The 20,660-nt window shown below is 36.5% G+C and overlaps 1 protein-coding gene across 9 annotated transcripts in view; it reads right to left on the bottom strand.

Moving 5' to 3' along the window:
• The window catches only part of FANCI (FA complementation group I), an 82,995-nt gene that overhangs the window by 35,456 nt on the left and 26,879 nt on the right, over nt 1–20,660 (bottom strand). For all 9 annotated transcript variants that reach the window (XM_007113508.4, XM_007113507.4, XM_024117252.3 and 6 more), the window contains exons 10-16: nt 20,017–20,143; nt 16,001–16,093; nt 15,220–15,356; nt 11,619–11,799; nt 10,125–10,212; nt 876–1,006; nt 344–414 (exon numbers count right to left, since the gene is read on the bottom strand). In XM_007113508.4, coding sequence (XP_007113570.2) covers nt 344–414; nt 876–1,006; nt 10,125–10,212; nt 11,619–11,799; nt 15,220–15,356; nt 16,001–16,093; nt 20,017–20,143 — 828 coding nt within the window. The remainder of the gene's footprint in view (nt 1–343; nt 415–875; nt 1,007–10,124; nt 10,213–11,618; nt 11,800–15,219; nt 15,357–16,000; nt 16,094–20,016; nt 20,144–20,660) is intronic.

Genomic DNA, 20,660 nt, shown 5'->3' on the forward strand with positions numbered 1-20,660 from the left:
TTGGCCTATCAGACATGCTTTTGGGTAAGGAGTAACAACAAACTGTCAATTCTAGAATAGGGATAAACAGCATATGGCTACTTACTAGTTGCTCCTCTGAATATCCATGAGTGTATTATAATATGGTCAATGTGATATTAATTTGGTATCTTATCCTTAAAGTAACAAATGCTTCCCACATATTACCCATCTCATATCTTTAGGAGATGGTATTATCATCTCTAGCTTGGGTTAGGAATTTGCATGACTGCTGTGAACAGGTTGTACTAGAGATGACTGCAGAGAGGACTCTAAGTAACATTAGAAAGCATCACTTCCTCAGATCTCAAGGGAGGCTACATACCTGGCAAACATAGCTTTCCGAAGGACAAGTATCAAGGAGTCTCTTACTGACAAGCTGACTTTTAGAAGGGGCTGAAAGAGGAAGAATCAGTAGGTAAAAACAGCAATTTGTTTATTAGCCTTAGCACATTTCTACTCAATACTGTTACCATTTGGCTTTTATAAGAAAGTTTGGCTCTGTTTTATAAACAAGTTGCATTGTTTATTACACTTAGTAATAAGGACAATTTTATATTTTGAAATGCTGAATTGAAACTAGTTGTGAATACCTTTAAACCTACTGTCCTCAATTAATAATTTCCTAAGAGCCTTTCAATTACTTCACTAACTTGAAACTGAATCAAAGGAGAGAGAATAGCACTAGGAAGAGGGGGTAAACTTGGAAAATAGACTCTATTTTAATAGAAAGTTTTATGTTCTAGAATCAAGGGAAACAGTATTTCTTACACGTACATATGTGTAAGAAATACATCAGACCTCTACTCGGCAGTTCAACCTCAGTTGTGGTAAGCTCCTTAGGAGTCAAGACTTACCTGCACTGCCTTCAGCAGCCCTTGTACGGTTTGAAGAGGCAGAAAGGACAAATAGTCAAAAGTTTCTGTGACTTTAGAAGAGCAACTTTGAAGAACTAAGGGTGAATACATGATGATATTTGAAAGCAGGTCTGAAAAACAGAATCTATAATCAGTTGCCTCAAATAACTAAAAACGTTTCAAATAAAAGGAACATAAAATGGAGAAAGAAATGGTAAAAAGTTTTTTGTTTCTTTCTCAAATAAGTCAAGTACACTGCAACATAGATTTCTACTGATTCTATATATTAATACTTTAAGGTCAATGTAACCAGGATACTTGTAAAATTTCTTCTGGTGATAGTATAAGACTACAAAAATTAAACTGTCTAAAAGAAAGGAAGAAACCCATTATACTGCCTGAATAAGTAGCATACATTGTCTTCATATTTCCAAACTGAAATAAATCAATAAATATTTATGAATTTCTATTATGTGCAAGCATAATAATATGGTCCTATAAGGAATATTCAAAAGCACAAAACTTAGTCTCTCTTCCTTCAAGAATGTTAATTTAGCTGGAAGTCAAGAAAAAAATATTTTAAAAGAATGAAAGAAGTAACAGAATGATATCAAAAATTTAATAATTCCAAACATTGCTTATTGTCTAGCAAATGGTAAAGAGAGAGTTTAAACAGGAGCGCAAAGGAAGAGATCATTATGAGACGGTGTGCTTTAGGAGAGCAAAGAGAAGAAGGAATTTAAGCTGGATTCTAAAAGATGGGTAACATTTAGATGCACAAAGAACTGGAAAGAACTACTATATTTAAAGGGAAAAGTACGAGTGAAAGTACAGGAAAAGCAAGTGTAAGACATATTCAGAGGATGGTGGGGAAATCTGTGGAGATAGGGTGAAGCGTTCAGAAAAGTAAATAATGGAAGTTAATGCTAGAAAGGTAGGTTGGATCAAACTGTCAAGTTTTTTTTTTTTGGCCGTGGCATGTGGCTTCTGGGATCTTAGTTCTGCGACCAGGGATCAAACCCAGGCCCATGGCAGTGAAAGCACTGAGTGCTAACCACTGGACTGCCAGGGAATTCCACCAAGGACTTTAAATACCAGAATAAAGAGCTGGTAATTTATGAAAGAAGGTATTGGTGAGTTTTGAATGACAGAGTGGTATTTTAGGAATACTGATCTGGCGGCAATTTGCAGGGAGAATTGCTGCAGAAGCAAGGAAACCAGTTAGGAAGCTGTGGTAGTAGTCTAAGTGCAAGGTTATAAGACTGGGAATTAGGCAATGGGTGTCTGTCTGTGGGGGGAGGGTATAAAAAAGAAGAGGTAACGGTATGAGGGAAAGAATGAAAGAACTTAGGTACCAGGTGTATTTGAGAAGATTAAAAGGAATTCTAGCCTCTGAGACTCAGAGCCGTGTTTCAGATAACAGAAATAAGGACAACGGAAAGGGGAATTTGTTTGAAGGAAACAGTATTGCATTTGAAATAAAAGGGAAAAAAATACTAAATGGAAATATCCAGCAGGAATGAAGTCAGTCAAGCACTGAACTAAGGAAAGAGGAGAGTCTTGACATAAAGATTTGGGAGCCATGCCCACAAAAGACCCCACCAAAATAACTGAAATCATGAGAAGGGGTATGATATCTGCAAGTAAGGGAATGTATAAAAAGAGGGGCAGATACTGCCCACCAGGATGGAGTAAGAGTAACCAGATTTATCTTCCCACTTTAAACATCTACAACAAAATAAGCCAAATTACATGAAACAACAATTTTCAGACACCAGACAAGAAGCAGTACAGACAATGATCCCTGAGAGAAGGGAAATAAATGAGGAGAGGCTTATAATTGCCCCATCTTACTGCTTGGAGAATTTCTAGGCAGTTGCACAGAGAGGGGAAACTCAGAATCCAGCAGTCTTCCTGAGTTAGAGAGACAGAGTTGACAATTCAGGAAAGCCAAGGCAGCTAGAATTCATAGGGCAGAGTACCAGAAAGGAAAGAGCTGCATGGAAAGAGAGCCCTGGAGATGTGCAGGTAGCTCCCCTTGTATGTTAGCTGCATGCTAGTCAGTGCATCTGTATGAAGAAACAACCTGAAGTCAGGGAAAAAATCACAGGCAAGCAGTAGGCAAATCCATTCTCAGAGGTCATAAAGGACAGGAAATAGTTTATATTCACAACATCCACAGTGGAGACACCTCATAATATACAAGGAGCATTGCTTTAATTGTAGCACCAAGTTGACCCTAAATTAAAGGCTGTCTGGTCTTACATAACACAACATAAAAATAATCATAAAAAGGATTAAATGCTTTCCAAGAAACTTAAAGCTCAATAATATTTGAAGGAAAAAAAAAATCCAGCAAATTAACAATGTGAAATTCACAGTGTCTACCATCCAATCAAAATTATTCATCGGGCTTCCCTGGTGGCGCAGTGGTTGAGAGTCCGCCTGCCAATGTAGGGGACACGGGTTCATGCCCCGGTCCGGGAAGATCCCACATGCCACGGAGCGGCTGAGCCCGTGAGCCATGGCCGCTGGGCCTGCGCATCCGGAACCTGTGTTCTGCAACGGGAGAGGCCACAACAGTGAAAGGCCCGCGTACCGCAAAAAAAAAAAAAAAATTATTCATCATGCAAAGAAGCAAACACAACTCATGACGAAGAGGAAATAAATCAATAAAAACATCAGAAATTACACAATGATAGAGTTAGTAGACAAGGACATTAAAAGAACTAAAATAAATATATGTTCAAGAAGGTAAGGGAAGGGAATTCCCTGGTGGTCCAGTGGTTAGGACTTGGTGCTCTCACTGCCAGGGGCACAGGTTCACCTGGTTGGGGAACTAAGATCCTGCAAGAAGATGTGCCACAGCAAAAAAATAAAAACAGGTAAGGGAAGCACGTTTAAAAAAAAAAAGACAGGGAAGATATGGAAGACATAAATCGAACGTCTAAAAATGAAAATTTTAATGGATAAGATCACTGCAGAAGATTTGGGAATTTGAATTTACAGCAATAAAAACTATCTAAAATGAAACACAAAGTAAAAAAGACTAAAGAAAGGATAACCGTGAGCTGTGTAACAACTTACAGCCACTTAACATATGTGTAACTGGAGTTGCAGAAGACCGTGTGTGTGTGTCTGCGCGTGCGCGCGCATGCACCAGTGAGGAAGAAGATGACAGAAAAAATTTTTTGAAGAGATAATACCTGAAGAGCTTTCAAACTTGATGAAAACCATAATCTTACAGATCTAAGCAGCTTAACAAACCTCAACCACAAGAAACATGAAGGAAACAACACTAAAGCACATCATAATTAAATTGCTTAAAACCACTGATAAAGAAGAAATCTAAAAAGAAAAAGACATTATAACGAGAAGAAAAAAAGAGAAGAATGAACGCAGACTTTTCACTGGAAATGATGAAAGCCAAAACGCATTAGAGCAATATCTTTAAGGCACTAAAAGTAAAAAAGTCAATCTAGAATTTTATACCCAATGAAAATGTCTTTTAAGAAGTAACATGAAATGAAGACTTTTTCTGATACACAAAAGAATTCATCATCAGCAGATGAGCAGTATAAGAAAATTTAAAGGCAGTCCTTCAGACAGAAAGAAAGTTGATACTAGATAGAAATCTGGATTTACACAAAGGAAAAACCACCAGAAATGGTAAACACATGGGTAAAAATTAAAAGACTTATTATTTTTAAAAATTCTTAAAAAGATAAATGTTTAAAGCTAAATTAGGGCTTCCCTGGTGGCACAGTGGTTAAGAATCTGCCTGCCCGTGCAGGGTACATGGGTTCGAGCCCTGGTCCAGGAAGATCCCCCATGCTGCGGAGCAACTAAGCCCATGTGCCACAACTACAGAGCCTGCGCTCTAGAGCCTGTGAGCCATAACTACTGAGCCCGTGTGTCACAACAACCGAAGCCCGCAAGCCCTAGAGCCCGTGCTCTGCAACGAGAAGCCACTGCAATGAGAAGCCCGAGCACCACAACAAAGAGTAGCCCCCACTCGCCACAACTAGAGAAAGCCTGTGCGCAGCAACGAAGACTCAACGCAGCCAAAGATAAAAACAAGCTAAGTTAACAACAATGTAGATATAATTCAATATACTGACAGAAGTAAAATGCATGAGAATGCACAAAAGCTACTGGAGTAGGGGTAAAAAATGGAAGTATACTGTTGTAATGCTCTTATACTACATGTAAAGAGGTATGCTACTACTTGAAGGTAGACTATAATAAGTTAACAATGTATATCATAAACCCTAAAGCAACCCAAAAGAAAATAAAACAAGAGATATAACTAATCAAATTAGCAAGATAAAACGGAATCATTAAAAACCAAAAAAACTCAATTCAAGAGAAGGGAGAAGAGAAAAAAGGGAACAAAAACAGACAGACAAAGTAGAGAACAAATAGTCGGATGATAATCACATTAAATGTAGATGGCCTGCCCTGATTAAAAGTCAGAGATTGTCAGGCTTCCCTGGTGGCACAGTGGTTGAGAGCCCGCCTGCCGATGCAGGGGGACACGGGTTCGTGCCCCGGTCTGGGAAGATCCCACATGCCGCGGAGCAGCTAGGCCCGTGAGCCATGGCCGCTGAGCCTGTGCATCTGGAGCCTGTGCTCTGCAACAGGAGAGGCCGCAACAGTGAGAGGCCCACGTACCGCAAAAAAAAAAAAAAAAAAAAAGTCAAGAGATAGTCAAATTGGATAAAAAAAGTAAAACACGATTGTATGTTGTCTATAATAAAACCCAAGTTAACTATAAAGACATAAATAAGTTAAATCTAAAAAGATGGAAAAAATATACCATGTTAACACTGATAAAAAGAAAGCTGCAGAGGTTATATTAATATCAAAGTAGACTTCCGAGTAAATAATCTTGCCAGGAACAAAAAGGTCATTTCATAACAATTAATGGATCCATTAACCAAGAGGACATAACAATCCTCAATGTTTATGCCCTATAATAGAGTTTTAAAATTCCTGAAGCAAAAACTGATAGAACTGAAAGGCACAGAGAGTCATTTCTATAAATACAAAGTCAGAGATTTCAACACCCCTCTCTTAATAGTTAACAGAATAAGTAGATAGAAAATCAGTAAGGACACAGGAGACTTGAATAATCTGACTTCAGTGATTTATAGAAAACTATCTAATAACAGAATACATATTATTTTCAATAGCATGCAGAACATTTATCAAAATGGACCATATTCTAAGAATAAAACAAGTCTCAATAAATTTTTTAAAATTTGCATCAAAGAAATCCACAAATACTTGAAAACTAAACAACACACTTCTGAATAACCCACAGGTTAAAGAACAAACCACAAAGAAATTAAAAGTATTTAGAACGGAATGAAAATTAAAAACAAAATTTATGGGATGCAGCGAAAGCAACGTTTAGAAGGAAATTTATAGTTTAATGCTTGTATTGAAAAAAAAGAGAAAGGTCTCAAATTAATGACATAAGCTTTTAATCAAAAGACGCACAGACTAACCCAAAGTGGCAGTAGAAACAAAACAAAAAAGAGCACATATGAATAAAACTGAAAACAGAAAAACAACAGAGAAACTCAATGAAACCAAAAGCTGGTTCTTGGAGAAAAATCAATAAAAATGATAAACCTCTTGCTAGACTAATCAGGAAAAAGAGAAAAGATGCAAATTATGGCTTTCAGAAGTAAGAAAGGGCAAATCAATATAGATCCTACAGACATTAAATGGAATATCTGGAACAACTTCATGACAATAAATTTGATAACTTAAGATGAAATGGTCAAATTCCTTGAAAGACACAAACTACCAAAGTTCACCCAGAAGATTTAGATAACCTGACTAGCCCTACTTCTATTAAAAGAATGGATTTTGTAGTTAAAACCTTTCACACAAACAAAAGGAAACTTCAATCATCAGGAAGGAAAAAATAGCAATATCAGTATCTAGGTAAATATAACAGACCAGAAGTTGGCACACTTTTTCTGTAAAGGGCCAGACAATAACTATTTTAGGCTTAATGGGTCATGTGAGATATATATATATATCACGAGTTGGTGTGTGTGTGTATATATTTATTTATATATATATATATATATATATATACACACACACACTAACTCAACTCCGCTGGTAAAATATAAAAGCAAGATAGACAACACATAAACGATTGAGCATGTCTGTATTCCAATAATACTATATTTTATGAACTCTGAAGTCTAAAATTTTCATGTATCATGATATATTCTTCTTTTGATGTTTTTCAATCACTTAAAAGAGCAAAATTAACCCAAAGCAAGCAAAAGGAAGGAAATAATAAAAAACAGAATTTGGTGAAATTGAAAACAAACAAAAAGAATGAGAAAATTCAAACTAAAATCTCATTCTTTCAAAGATTATTAGTAAAACTGGCAAGCTTCTAAGCCAGACTGATAAAGAAAAAAAGAAAAAAGACGTATCACTGATATCTAGAATGTCTAGATTTGGAGATGACGTGATTTCTATGTAGAAAATCCTAAGGAATTGCCAAAAAGCGACTAGAACTAATAAGTGGGTTTAGCATGGTTGCAGGATATAAGGTCAACATTAAAAAAGCAACTATTTCTACACAACAGCAATCAACAATCAGAAATTGAAAATTTTAAAAATACTATTTACAACAGTGTCAAAAAAATGAAACGGATCAACTGACAAAAGATATGCAAGATCCACGCACTGAAAACTACAAAACATTGCTGAAAGAAACTGAAGACCTAAATAAATGGAGAGATACACTGTGTTCGTGGGTTAGAAGACTCAATATTGTTAAGATGCCAATTCTCTCCCCAATTAATCCATACATTTGAGGCAATCTCCATCATAACATGAGCAGACCTTTTATAAAAATTGACAAACTGATTAGAATATTTATTTGGAAATGCAAAGGACCTAGAATAGACAAAATTATTTTGAAAAAGAACAAAGTTAGAAGACTTACACTATTGCTTTTAAGACACATTATGACGCTATAGCAATCAAGACGTAACACACACATAGCTCACTGGAATAGAACAGATTCCTAAAATAGACCCACACATGTATGGTTAGTTGATTTCAATAAAGATGTCAAGGTACGTCAATGAAGAAAAGATAATCTTTTCAAAAAATTGTGTTGAAACAACTGGATAGCCTTAAGCAAAAAGATGAACCCTGTTATGTCACACCCTATACAAAATTTAACAAAAATGGATCATAGATCTAAGTATAAGAGCTAAAACTATAAAGCTTCTAGTAGAAAATATAGGAGAAAATCTTAGTGACCTTGGGTTTGGCAAAGTTTTTTTTAATACATGACATAAAAAGCAGGAACTATACAAAGAAACTGATGAACTGGTAACTGATAAAATTAAAAATGTTGGTCCTTCAAATGACACTGTTATAAAAATTAAGTCAAACCACAGACCAAGAGAAAATATCTGCAAAACATATCTGGGGCTTCCCTGGTGGCGCAGTAGTTGGGAGACCACCTGCCAATGCGGGGGACGCGGGTTCGTGCCCCGGACCGGGGGGATCCCACATGCCGCAGAGTGGCTGGGCCCATGAGCCATGGCCGCTGATCCTGCGCATCCGGAGCCTGTGCTCCGCAGCGGGAGAGGCCACGGCAGTGGGAGGCCCGCGTACCGCAAAAACAAAACAAAACAACAAAAAAACATATCTGACAAAGGACTTGTATTTAGAATATATAAACAACTCTTACAACTCAGTAATAAAAAGGGAAACAACTCAATTTTTTAACAATGGACAAAAGACTTGAACAGACATTTAACCAAAGAAAATACAGAAATGACAAATAAGCATGGCAAATGTTCAATGTATCATTAGGCATTGAGGAAATGCAAACAAAAACACAATCAGATGCTCTTACATAGCTATTAGAATGAGTAAAATTAAAAAGACTGATCATACCAAAAGTTGGTCACAATGTGGAGCAACTAGAAACACTGCTTCTAGGAATGTAAAATGGTACAATGACTGTGGAAAATAGTCTGGCAGTTTCTTAAACTACAAAGCCTACACCTACCATATGGTGTTCCCAATTCCACTATAACATGTTTCCATACAGAAATGAAAGCATACATCCTCAGAAAGACTTATACATTAATGTTCATAGCAGCTTTATTCGTGATAGCCCCAAACCAGAAACAACCTAAAACCTGCACACAGGTGAATGGATAAATAAATTGTGGTTATATCCATATCAGAGAATACTACTAACAATAAAAAGGAACCAATTATTGATACATGTGACAACTACAGAAAAATCTCACAAGAATTATGCTGAGTGAAAGAAGCCAGACCAAAAAGAAAGGAAAAAAAAAAAGGAGTACACACTGTCGGATTCCATTTACATAAAATTTTTTAAATTTATAGTGACAGAAAGCAGACCAGACTAGAGATGAGAGGTGGGAAGGGAGAGGGATGCAGGAACAAATTACAAAGAGGCACCAGGAAACATCTGTGGGTGATAGATATGTTCATCTTGACTGTGGTGATACTTTCTGTTTCGCAGGTGTATACATATGTCAAAAGTTATCAAACTGTTATACTTTAAATATGTGGACATTACTGTACCTCAATTATACTTCAATAAAGCTGTAAAGAAAGAAAAAAAATAGAACAAGTGTCAAGTACAGAGCTTTGGAGAACCCTGACATTTAAGGATAGAAGAAAGAAAAGGAATCACTGAAGAAGAAAGAAAAACTGATCATAGGCAGGATAAGATGCAAATTATTACAGTTATCAACTTCAGGGGAGTTGTAAACAGTGTAGAATGATAGAGAAATTAAGAAAGTTGGTGATTAGGATAAGACCAGTGGATTTAGGCATTAGGATATATGTATTAAAAGAGCAAAACATTCAGAGGTCACCAAAGAGACTAGTACTGAAGTCAGAATGTCAAGAGTTAAGAGAATGGGAGGTCAACGAGTGATAGCAGGAGAGCACTCACCTGAGACGTATTCAAACAAAAAAGAGAAAGTTGATGCAAGACAGAAGTTTCACTCATTAGTTATATGCTCCTTTCCTTCTTGACAACCATAGACAATATAAATGCATTTATGTTTTACTGGCATCATAATCAAAGATTTCATTAAAGATGTCAATCTACTGTATCATTAAATTTTTTTTCCAGGACCAAAAGCATTATGACATTTAAATAAAAATGTTCCTGACAACTTTATTCACCCTTCCAAAGTTCAATACCTATGAAATGAGTGATGGGGGAGGATCCTCTGGTAACAACCCTGTTGAGGACTTGCTCCAGAATTTCTTGTCTGATCATCTCATGGATCTAAAAAGAACAGAAGAACCAATAAAATATTCCTTGGTGACCTTCAGCTTACAATTGTATCAATGCATGTTAGGCAGATTAAAGAACAGTTTGAATATGGGTAAAACTGGACTGTTTATTCCAAAGACAAATATAATGTGAATCATCTGGAAAGAATCACTCAATTCTACCCTCATTCTGTGCTCAAACAATTCATTAGCAGGGCAAACTTTTATTAGCCTAAAAGAGAGATCATATGAAAGTACTGCTACATATAAGGTCCAATATCAAACAGGAATAATTCTACCTAGGTATCTATTACATGCCAATGTCCATATTCCTGACAGTATGCACAACTTTTATTTTAAAATTTAAAAGCCCACGAAAATTTCTGAAAATCTTCACCAAGCCCTTCCTCAGTTTCTACAAGGAGAGCAACTGCCTAAAAAATGACCTGTTTTGAATTTTTACTTGAATTTTAGTTAAATTTCATACCTGAACTTGATAACTTTGGGGTACAGACTAATTTCTTTCAGACCTTGGACTAATAATTTGATTATTAGTAAATTCTATGTTCTATAGATACCTTGACAAAGCCAACATCTGTGTGAAATCAAGTGGAACCTTCTTAGTTTTAAAAAAGATTAATTTAAAAACAAAAACCATTTTCTTATTCTAAGAATGTTTTTAATCAGATTATGGTTAAGGAGAATCATATGTATCTAATACACAACTCTCAAGGACTATTATATGGCATTCACTTCATAGCTCTGGATCAGAAAATCAGATTTACATTTAAATTGCCTTCCAAATAACATTTTCAGCAGATACTTTTGGTGTGTAGATACAGTGAACAACTGAATGTAAAGAAGATGTCTTAGAGAAATCACTAGCAAATTTGTTTAGTCTCAGATATGACTTTTTTTAAACTTGAAATGAATTTTTGAAAGCTATTTCAGAAATTAAGATTGAGATGATAGTCATAATATCGTAATGAATTTAAGAGTATAAATTCCCCATTTTTGGTTCTTCAAAAACAATGAACCAATAAGCATGATTCTTCAAGCTTGATGTTCTACAGCAACCTAAAAGATTATTTTTTGTATAAGGGAATTTTAAAAACCCAGAAATGATTTACTGCTAGAGGAAGAAAAGGAAATCATGAGGAGGTTAACTTATATTCAAACTTCTAAGAAATGGTCAGGAAGAACAGAAATTAGAATAAATGAAAACCTCATATAAATAAAGAGTGAGAAAGTAAGTATTCCATCAAACTGGGTCTATAATGTTTCAATTACTATCCCAATCTCTGTTCTGGGAAACTGCTACATACTCAAATTGCCCTGTCCCCCAGACTCCCAAGTTAATGCCCTATTTATAATATAATTTAACAAAATTAGGGAATGGTTGCTAAACTAGACTCTCACCTTGAAAGTTTCCAACAGGATATTAGCTCCCAGCTTACATGCATGCTGGTTTGGCATTCTAGAAAGACCTGAGCTGGCTTCAATAGTCTTTCCATCAGGAATCTTCTTTGGCCCATAGGAATCCATTAAAATGAAGCCAAGTTCTACCAGGCCCTGAGTAACATGATCCCAACTATGAACACTGCAAGAAAACAAAGTTTAGTTAAGAAGAAAAACTTAGTAAAACACCTTACCTCTATATTCTTTGCCATGTTACATATTTCCCAAACTTGACCTGGATAACCAACACTCCACATGATTTCTGAATTTCTTAATGAACAGTAATGGGAATGGTAGGCGAGCAATCTAACACCGAGAAAATCCAAAAACTACAGAACATTAAAAAACATATGGAAGAGGAAGAAATATAGGAACATATGTATATGTATAACTGATTCACTTTGTTGTAAAGCAGAAACTAACACACCATTGTAAAGCAATTATACTCCAATAAAGATGTAAAAAAAAAAAAAACATATGGAAGAAACTGGAATATCTCAATGTACTGACCATTAGAGATTTCTATTCAAGATTTCATAACTAGAAGTTAACTGTTGCTTCTTCTATTTCCCTCATGCCAATAACAACACTTACACTATACACATGCTTACAAGTTTGCCTCCCTCTCTAAACTGAGACTCTCTACAATGGAGAGTACACTGTAGTCATATTTTTACCTGTATAGCCTAGCACAAAGGCTGGCATATAGAAGGCACTAAGTAAATAATTACAGTAGGAATATTTATATTCATATTTATATCATATTCATATCTACAGTATGAATTGATGAATGACTGGGTTTCAAAAGCATGAGCTGAAACTGCAAATAGCCTTTGTAAAGCAGCAGAATCCTTGGTGATTTTATACCACTTAATGTTACCCACTATAGTGGAAATGATATGTTTATAATAACCTTTATATCATTATATCTACCTGCTAAACAGCAACAAATTATAACGCAGCATTAAAGAATGAAGAAGAGAGTTGTGAACAAATTCTCATAACATTTTGACAGATTTTAATAATAGTCACACTCTGGAGATCTGGGATCAAGATAATAGACTGAGCACATGCTCCATTCTTCCGACCTCAAATACCTACAAATGACAGAAAAGATACATATACCTGTGTGCGAATGTCTGTATGTGGTGTATATATACAATCCATGATAATGTGGAAAAATAAGAGGTGTTTTTGACTCTCTAGAAATTATGAAGAATCCTTAAAAAGTGAACATAATATAAGAAGGAAGCCACAGAACACACAGTGTGAAATGAAGGGGTGCCTCCAAAAGCAGATACCATGGGAACTGGAAGGAACCTTGGGGCAACTTTTGTGCATGAACAGTTTGGTACACAGCAGCCTTCTCTACCTTTTTCTGCAAGACCCCACTGTACCTGCAGTTTATGCCAAGAAATAAGCAACCATGAGGCCTGTCCTTAGATGGGATCTGTGCCTAGAGGAGCTTGGGCCTGAGAGGCAGAGCAGCACTCTGAGAGGATGACAACATGCTGGAGGATTAGGGCGATGCCACACCTAGAAGATTAGCCCTTGGTACATCCTACCACTATCCTCAAGTCACAGAGGTAGAATGTGCTAAAAGATACAGCACTCTCAGACAAACTAATGGGGAATATCAAAAAAATAATGAGATAAGCAATAACCACCAAATACAAGAAAACAATATCATCATGAAAGAGAAGCACCAAACTCAACGAAGAGAACTAATCACTAAGAGAAAAGGTTAATGGAACAAACAGAAGATTTTAAAAGTCTAATGAATATCCTCAGAGAAATAAGAAAGAATATTATAGCATGAAACAAAAAATGAACTGTTATGAAAAAAGAACCAATTAGAAATTTTGGAAATAAAAAACATGATGGATAGAGTGAAAAACTCAATAAATGGACCTAAGAATAAAATGGGCAGAGCTGAAGAAATAATTATTGAGAAGAGTGAGCTAAGGAATTTTTGTTGAACTTGACACAAAAAAACAAAAATATGAAAAGCGTGAAAGAAAAATTAAGAGATACAGCACAGAGATCAAGAAATTCCAACAAAAACAAAAAACAAACAAGAAAAAAACAACGAGGGCTTCCCTGGTGGCGCAGTGGTTGAGAGTCCGCCTGCCGATGTGCGAGATACGGGTTCGTGCCCCGGTCTGGGAGGATCCCACATGCCGCGGAGTGGGTAGGCCCGTGAGCCATGGCCACTGAGCCTGCGCGTCCGGAGCCTGTGCTCCGCAACGGGAGAGGCCACGGCAGTGAGAGGCCCGCGTACCGCAAAAAAAAAAAAAAAAAAAGAAATTCTAACAGTTAATAGGAGACAACAGAGAGAAAAAGGGGAGACAGTACTCAAAGAAAATCATTACAGAGTTTAGGAAAGACATGACTCCTTAGAGTGAGAGGGCACACCAATTACCAAGCAGAAATGAATTTAAAAGGAACTTACATAAACACAAACTGTGTTAAATTTCAGAAGATCAAGGATAAAAATAAAGTCTTAAAAGTTCCCATGAAGAAAAATAACAGATTATCTAAAATAATACAAGAATCAGATAACCATCAGACTTTTCATCAGCAATTCTAGATGCAAAAAGACTATGTAACACTGATTATAAACTCAGAATTTTAAACCTCGTCCAACTATTACTGTTCAAGTGGGAGAGCAAAATAAAGACATTTTCAGATATGAAAAGTTTACTATCCACAAACCATATCAGAAAGGATTACTGCAAAAAATATATATGGCGTATTTGGCATATTATGCCATATTATGGCGTATTTCCAAGTGAAAAGTATGAGGTTCAAAAGATAGATGTAAACAAAGAAACCAGTAAAATTATGAAGTCTAAATAAGTATAGTCTGTTAATAATCTTAACAAGAATGAAGTGGAGAAATAGTGTGTGCTGTGGGCTAAAGTTCCCATCTTGGAGGGAGGAGACAGTTGTAGTTGGTTTGCTACAAAATGTTTATCTGTAACATGAAAGAGCTCATACATGATTGGTAAATAGGGGAGTAAATATAACCTGGAAGTTGTATTGGTTCGTAGGTGGTTTTTTCCCCTAGTACATTAATGTTCTGCACCTCTAAGTATCTGCAGGTAAACACAAAGTATGTCAATAGAGCTAAATATAGCAAACCATGGAGACAAACCACAGACAAAGTATGACACAGTAAAGACTGTTGTAACAGCTAATGTATACTCTGAAATACAACATTAAACATGAAAGTAACGAGGATGGTTACCAGTTTTTTCAATTTGATTTAAAATGGATTTGCCTAAAACTGCTAATTTAATTGTCTAAAACTGTTAATTCAATTCCATCCACCAGTCCCAAACTCCAAAAGTTAAAGTAAATAAAACTCGGTTTTCTACTCACCTAAAAAGCCAATGAAGACTCAGGCCAATAGAGTAGTAATAGCATGAAAGGAGCAAAGGTACCTACTTCAGTTTTGTATCCTTGCTATCAAGGTGGCCAAGAACTCAGCCCTTGGGATTCAAGGATCTTCTGATCTTAACTCTAAATACCCTAAGAACCTTATGGTTCATGAACTTACCTATTCTTTACCACTTCCAAGATCATGGTTGAAACACAACATCTATGAGGAACTAGATTCTGAAGAAATTTTGAGCCTTGGAGAAGCTGAAGATCCTTAAAGCTTTTTATAACCAAAGACTTTAAAAGGTCAAATACCTAATATAATGAAAGAAATAGGAAAATGAAGCAAAAAATGATAGCCCATACTATAGAATCTTAACCCTGTAACTCTTCCTACTTGTTGCCATACACTCATATCCCTATGACAACTGTTTCCCTGATGAGTATGATACAAAAATTATGACTTTCAGTGGGAACTTAAAAGAGCTGAAGACAAGCCTTCCTTGAGAGAAAAAGGGCTAAAAATCAATATTACCCACAGCCAGAGAAACACATATGAGAAAAAAGGGTAAAGGATTTTATATTTTCATTCTTTCAAATAACAGATTCTCATTTATTTCAAGTTGATCAGGGACAGTTTCTTAGAAAGCTACAACATAATACAACTGCAATGAATACCCAGCTAAACTTCCCATTCTTGCTACTTGGACTGTGTGATACTTCCACTCTTATTCCCATCTTACCACCTGGCTTACCACACAATAGGAAGTGGAGGTATAAACCAAGTATCTGAAGAAGTCTTCAAGCAGCCTGCAGAGAACAGTGTGGGCCTACATTCTTATAGGGGAATATGCTGCTGGCAGGGTGGGAGTGGAATTGTTTAGGAAAAGATAATAAAAAAACAGGCTATTGTACACTTTATCAACTACAGAAGGAACCAAAAAGTCATTCATAAATACCTGTTCCTCAAATCTTTGTATTCTTGTTACAGAGAGGAAGAGGGCAATGCTGAAAGGACATATATTACTACTGAAATCTCCTTGCTGTCCTGCCTAGAACAGATAAAGCAAAAAGGAGTCATAACTTACATCTTAAAAGTATAATATATCCTACTTAAAAACAAGTCCTTAGATGGATCAGAAACCTAAATACAAGAGCTAAAACTATAAAACTTTTAAAAGGAAACAGTAGGAAATCTTCAAGACTTTGGATTAAAGATTTCTTAGATACAATAAAAACATAATTTATATAAGAAAAAAACTGATAAATTGGATCTCATTAAAAATCAAAACTTTTGCGCTTCAAAAGACACCATTAAGAAAATGAAACAAGCCACAGACTGAAAAAAATATTTGCTAATTACATACATGATAAAGGACTTGTACCCATGATATACAAAGTATTCTTAAAACTCTTTAAGTCACAATCAAAAAATGGGCAGAAGATCTGAATAGACATTTCAACAAAGATATTAGAACAGCTAAATAAGCACATGAAAAGATGTTCGGTTATCATAAGTCACTAAGGAACTGCAAAGTAAAACCTCTATGAGATACTGTTTCACAGCTATTAGAATAGGTATAGTAAAAAAAAAAAAAACAAAAAACAAATGTTGGCCAGGATGTGGATAAACAGGAGCCCTCATATAGTGCTGATGGATATGTAAAATGATGTAGCCACTTTGGAGAACAATTTGGTAGTTTCTTTAAATTATAAACATATGGGACTTCCCCGGTGGTCCAGTGATTAAGACTCCGTGCTTCCACTGCAGGGGGCACAGGTTCAATCCCTGGTCAGGGAACTATGATCCCACATGCCATACAGCATGGCCAAGAAAAACATTATATATAGAGAGAAAGAGGGAAAGGGAGAAGAAGAGAGAGGGAGAGGGAAATGTATTGCATAACCCAGAAATTCCACTTGTAGGTATCTACCCAAGAAAAATGAAAACATATGTCCACACAAAGACATGCATGTGAATGTTCACAACAGCATTATTCATCATAGCCAAAAAGTAAAAACTCGAATGTCCATCAACTGGTGAACAGCTAAACAATGGATATGTCTATACAATGGAATACTATTCAACAATAAAAAGGAATGAAATACTTGTAAGTGCTACAACATGGATAAACCTCGAAAATTATGCTAAATGAAAGAAGCCATACACAAAAGATTACATACTGTATGATTCTATTTATATGAAATCAGGAAAGGTAAATCTATAGAAACAGGCATGAAGGATCTTACGAGGTGATGAAAATGTTCTAAAACTGAATTATGATGATGGTTGCACGACTGGATAAACTTATGAAAAATCAATGAATTACACACTTAAAATGGGTGTATTTTTTTTTCTTTTTTTTTTTTTGGCTGTGTTGGGTCTTCGTTGCTGTGCGTGGGCTTTCTCTAGTTGCAGTGAGCAGGGGCTACTCTTCGTTGTGGTGCGTGGGCTTCTCATTGTCCTGGCTTCTCTTGTTGTGGAGCACGGGCTCTAAGCGCACAGGCTTCAGCAGTTGTGGCACGTGGGCTCAGTAGTTGTGGCTTGCGGGCTCTAGAGCTCAGGCTCAGTAGTTGTGGCGCACGGGCTTAGCTGCTCCATGGCATGTGGGATCTTCCTGGGCCAGGGCTCGAACCCGTGTCCCTTGCATTGGCAGGCAGATTCTTAACCACTGTGCCACCAGGGAAGCCCCAAATGGCTGTATTTTATGTTATGTAAATTGTACCTCAATAAAGCTTAAAAAATAGGTCTTTGAGCCCTGAAAGAAATGATAGACAAGAAACAAAAGAAAAAAAGGAATACAGGTTCCCTGGTGGAGCAGTGGTTAAGAATCCTCCTGCCAATGCAGGGGACATGGGTTTGATCCCTGGCCCGGGAAGATCCCACATGCTGCAGAGCAACTAAACCCGTGCACCACAACTACTGAGTCTGCGTGCCACAAATACTGAAGCTCGCGGGCCTAGAGCCTGTGCTCCGCAGCAAGAGAAGCCACGACGATAGGAAGCCCATGCACTGCTATGAAGAGTGGCCCTGGCTTGCCGACTAGAGAAAGGCTGTGCATAGCAACGAAGACCCAACACAGCCAAAAATAAAAACAAATAAATTAATTAATTTTAAAAAAAGAAAAAAAAGGAACAAATATAAAATCAAAGATGAATAAACAGAAAACCAACAAACAAATATAAAACAGTCGATAAACAAAGCTCATTCTTTGAAAAGATCAATAATATAGTTACTGTAAACCTAAATAAAAAGAAGAGTGAACAGATACAGAGAAGACAAAGGAGCTTTAAAGGCTAGTCCCCACATCATGGTCTTTAAATATCCTTTCCTACAAAAGGGACCCAAGGCTCCTTAGAGAAATCAGGATGGGGTAAGGAAAGTACAAGTGTGTCTTGGATAGCTTATGCCACAGAAGTGCTCAAAGACTAATGGGGCCATGTCAGAAAGACACATAAGCCTACCTCAAGGATCTAATTAGCCAAATATGGGTCACTTTGGGTACTGCATATGAGTAGACTGAATTTTAAAAGGTTCATGGCTGCAAAACAATATCCCCAAAAATGGGGGGGGTGGCTCTTTTCACAGAAGAAAACCAGCTAATAATGTAGAAGGAATGACAGAATTTAAAATTTCTAATCTTAATTCTACCATTTTGCAACTCCCAGTATAATTAGTGATTTAGGCCAAGAATCATCAGTAGACGGGAAAACAAAATCCACTGTGTGAAAGGTTGCTGAGGAAAAGAATTTTCGCATGCCTCGAATTATGATCCCATGGATTACTTTCTAATTACAAAGGGAACATATATCTTTGCAAATGAAGAAAACTGATGGTCACTGTCTTGATCAAATGATTTGGCTAAGACTGCCTGATACTATGAGCCTTTTGACATAATGCAACAGAATAGTGGTTGGCAAACTACAGCCTCTGGGACAAATCTAGCCCATCACCTATTCTTGTACAGCCCATGAGCTAAGACTGATTTTCACTTTTTTAATTGTTGAGGGGAAAAAAACATCAAAGGAAGAATAATATTCTGTGACACATGAAAATTAAATAAAATTCAACTTGCAGTGCCCACGTAGTTTCATTGGCACACAGCCATTCATTTATGTGTTGTTTCTGGCTGCCTTCTTGCTACAACAGTAGGGCTGAGTAGCACTGACAGAGACCGTATCACCTGCAAAGCCTAAAATAGTTAGTGTCTGTCCCTTTAGAGAAAGTATGCTGACCCCAACAAGAGAAAGTATACAACATCCCTTATGACATATTCTTGCCAAAAATGTTTAACTTGAATCTAATCATGAGGAAACAGACAAGTCTGACAATGAGAGACACAAGAAAACTGGGCTGGATGCTTCAAAAAACTCAATGAAAAGGTATTAATCCTTATTCTTAGGAGACATCTGTGGAAGTATTCAGACATTGAAGTGTCATGATTTCTTCTTTTAAATGGTTCAGAAAAAAATCTATACTTGTGAGAAAGTGAGATAAGGTAAATGTAGCAAAATACTTAAAAAGAGTTAAAAACATTTCTAATTTTTATCTTACTACTTCACAAATATTTAATGATGAATGACTTAGCTTCACAAAACCCCACAATATATTACTAGAAATAGGCAATTTCCCCAATTCACAAATACGGAAATAGAGGTCAAGACTGAAGCTCAGAATAATGGAGTTAAGGTTAAATTTTGAGTTTCCTGCTGAACAGTCTTCACCTTTTTTTTCTTTTTAAACACTAAAACACTTAAGGTATGGTTTTAAAACGGAACTTGCTTAAGAATGTAGTGATATCATATATCATCCACTTTCAAAGTAAAAAAAAAAAAGAGATCCTCTAGACCCAGGGTCGTTCTACAATATTTCTATGTATTTGTTTCCTGTCATTAACCAGCATAAAAGAGGCTTGAGTTCAAACATCCCTGTTTCATAAAGAGATCCTGGATCTCCTTAAGAGTGTGTGGCTACCTTTAAGAGTTTCAGTAGTTCTCTGCCTAGTTCGCAGTCCAACTTGATGGCAAACACAATGTGTAGAATAATAGTGCCTTCCACATGACGAAGTTCACCTGATGGTACAGTAACAAAATCCAACAGCCTAAAAGATTCAACAGAATGGTATGAGCTATAGTTTGGGAAAGAGACAACAGTGCATATGCTCATATGAACAAACAGAAAAACTCAAGCGGAACTAATATGATCACTGGAGGCAGGCACAAAGTACAAAATCTACTGTCTCATTCTCTGCTTTTTACAAAACTTCTTGAAAGAATTGTCTATAGTCATTATTTCCACTTCTTTACCTCTTCCCAGTTCAATTCAATTCAATTAGGCTTCTGTCCCCTCCCTAACCTCCCTTCCAATGCTATTTGTAGCCCTTGCAAGAATAAGCAACTGACCTCTACACTGTCAAAACCAATAACCAAGTCTCATCTTAATTAAAGCCTCAGCAGATCTGACACAGTTGACCCCTTCTTTCTTGAAACATTTTCTTCTCTTAGCTTCTGGGGCATTGTCACTGGCCTCTTAATTATCTGTGCTGGCTCATCCTCCCTTTAAATGGTGAATGCCTCTGAGCTCAATCTTGGGTTTCTTTCTCATCTCTTCACGATTTC

The sequence above is a fragment of the Physeter macrocephalus genome, chromosome 11 (assembly GCF_002837175.3).
Source record: "Physeter macrocephalus isolate SW-GA chromosome 11, ASM283717v5, whole genome shotgun sequence".
NCBI classification, from domain to species: domain Eukaryota; kingdom Metazoa; phylum Chordata; class Mammalia; order Artiodactyla; family Physeteridae; genus Physeter; species Physeter macrocephalus.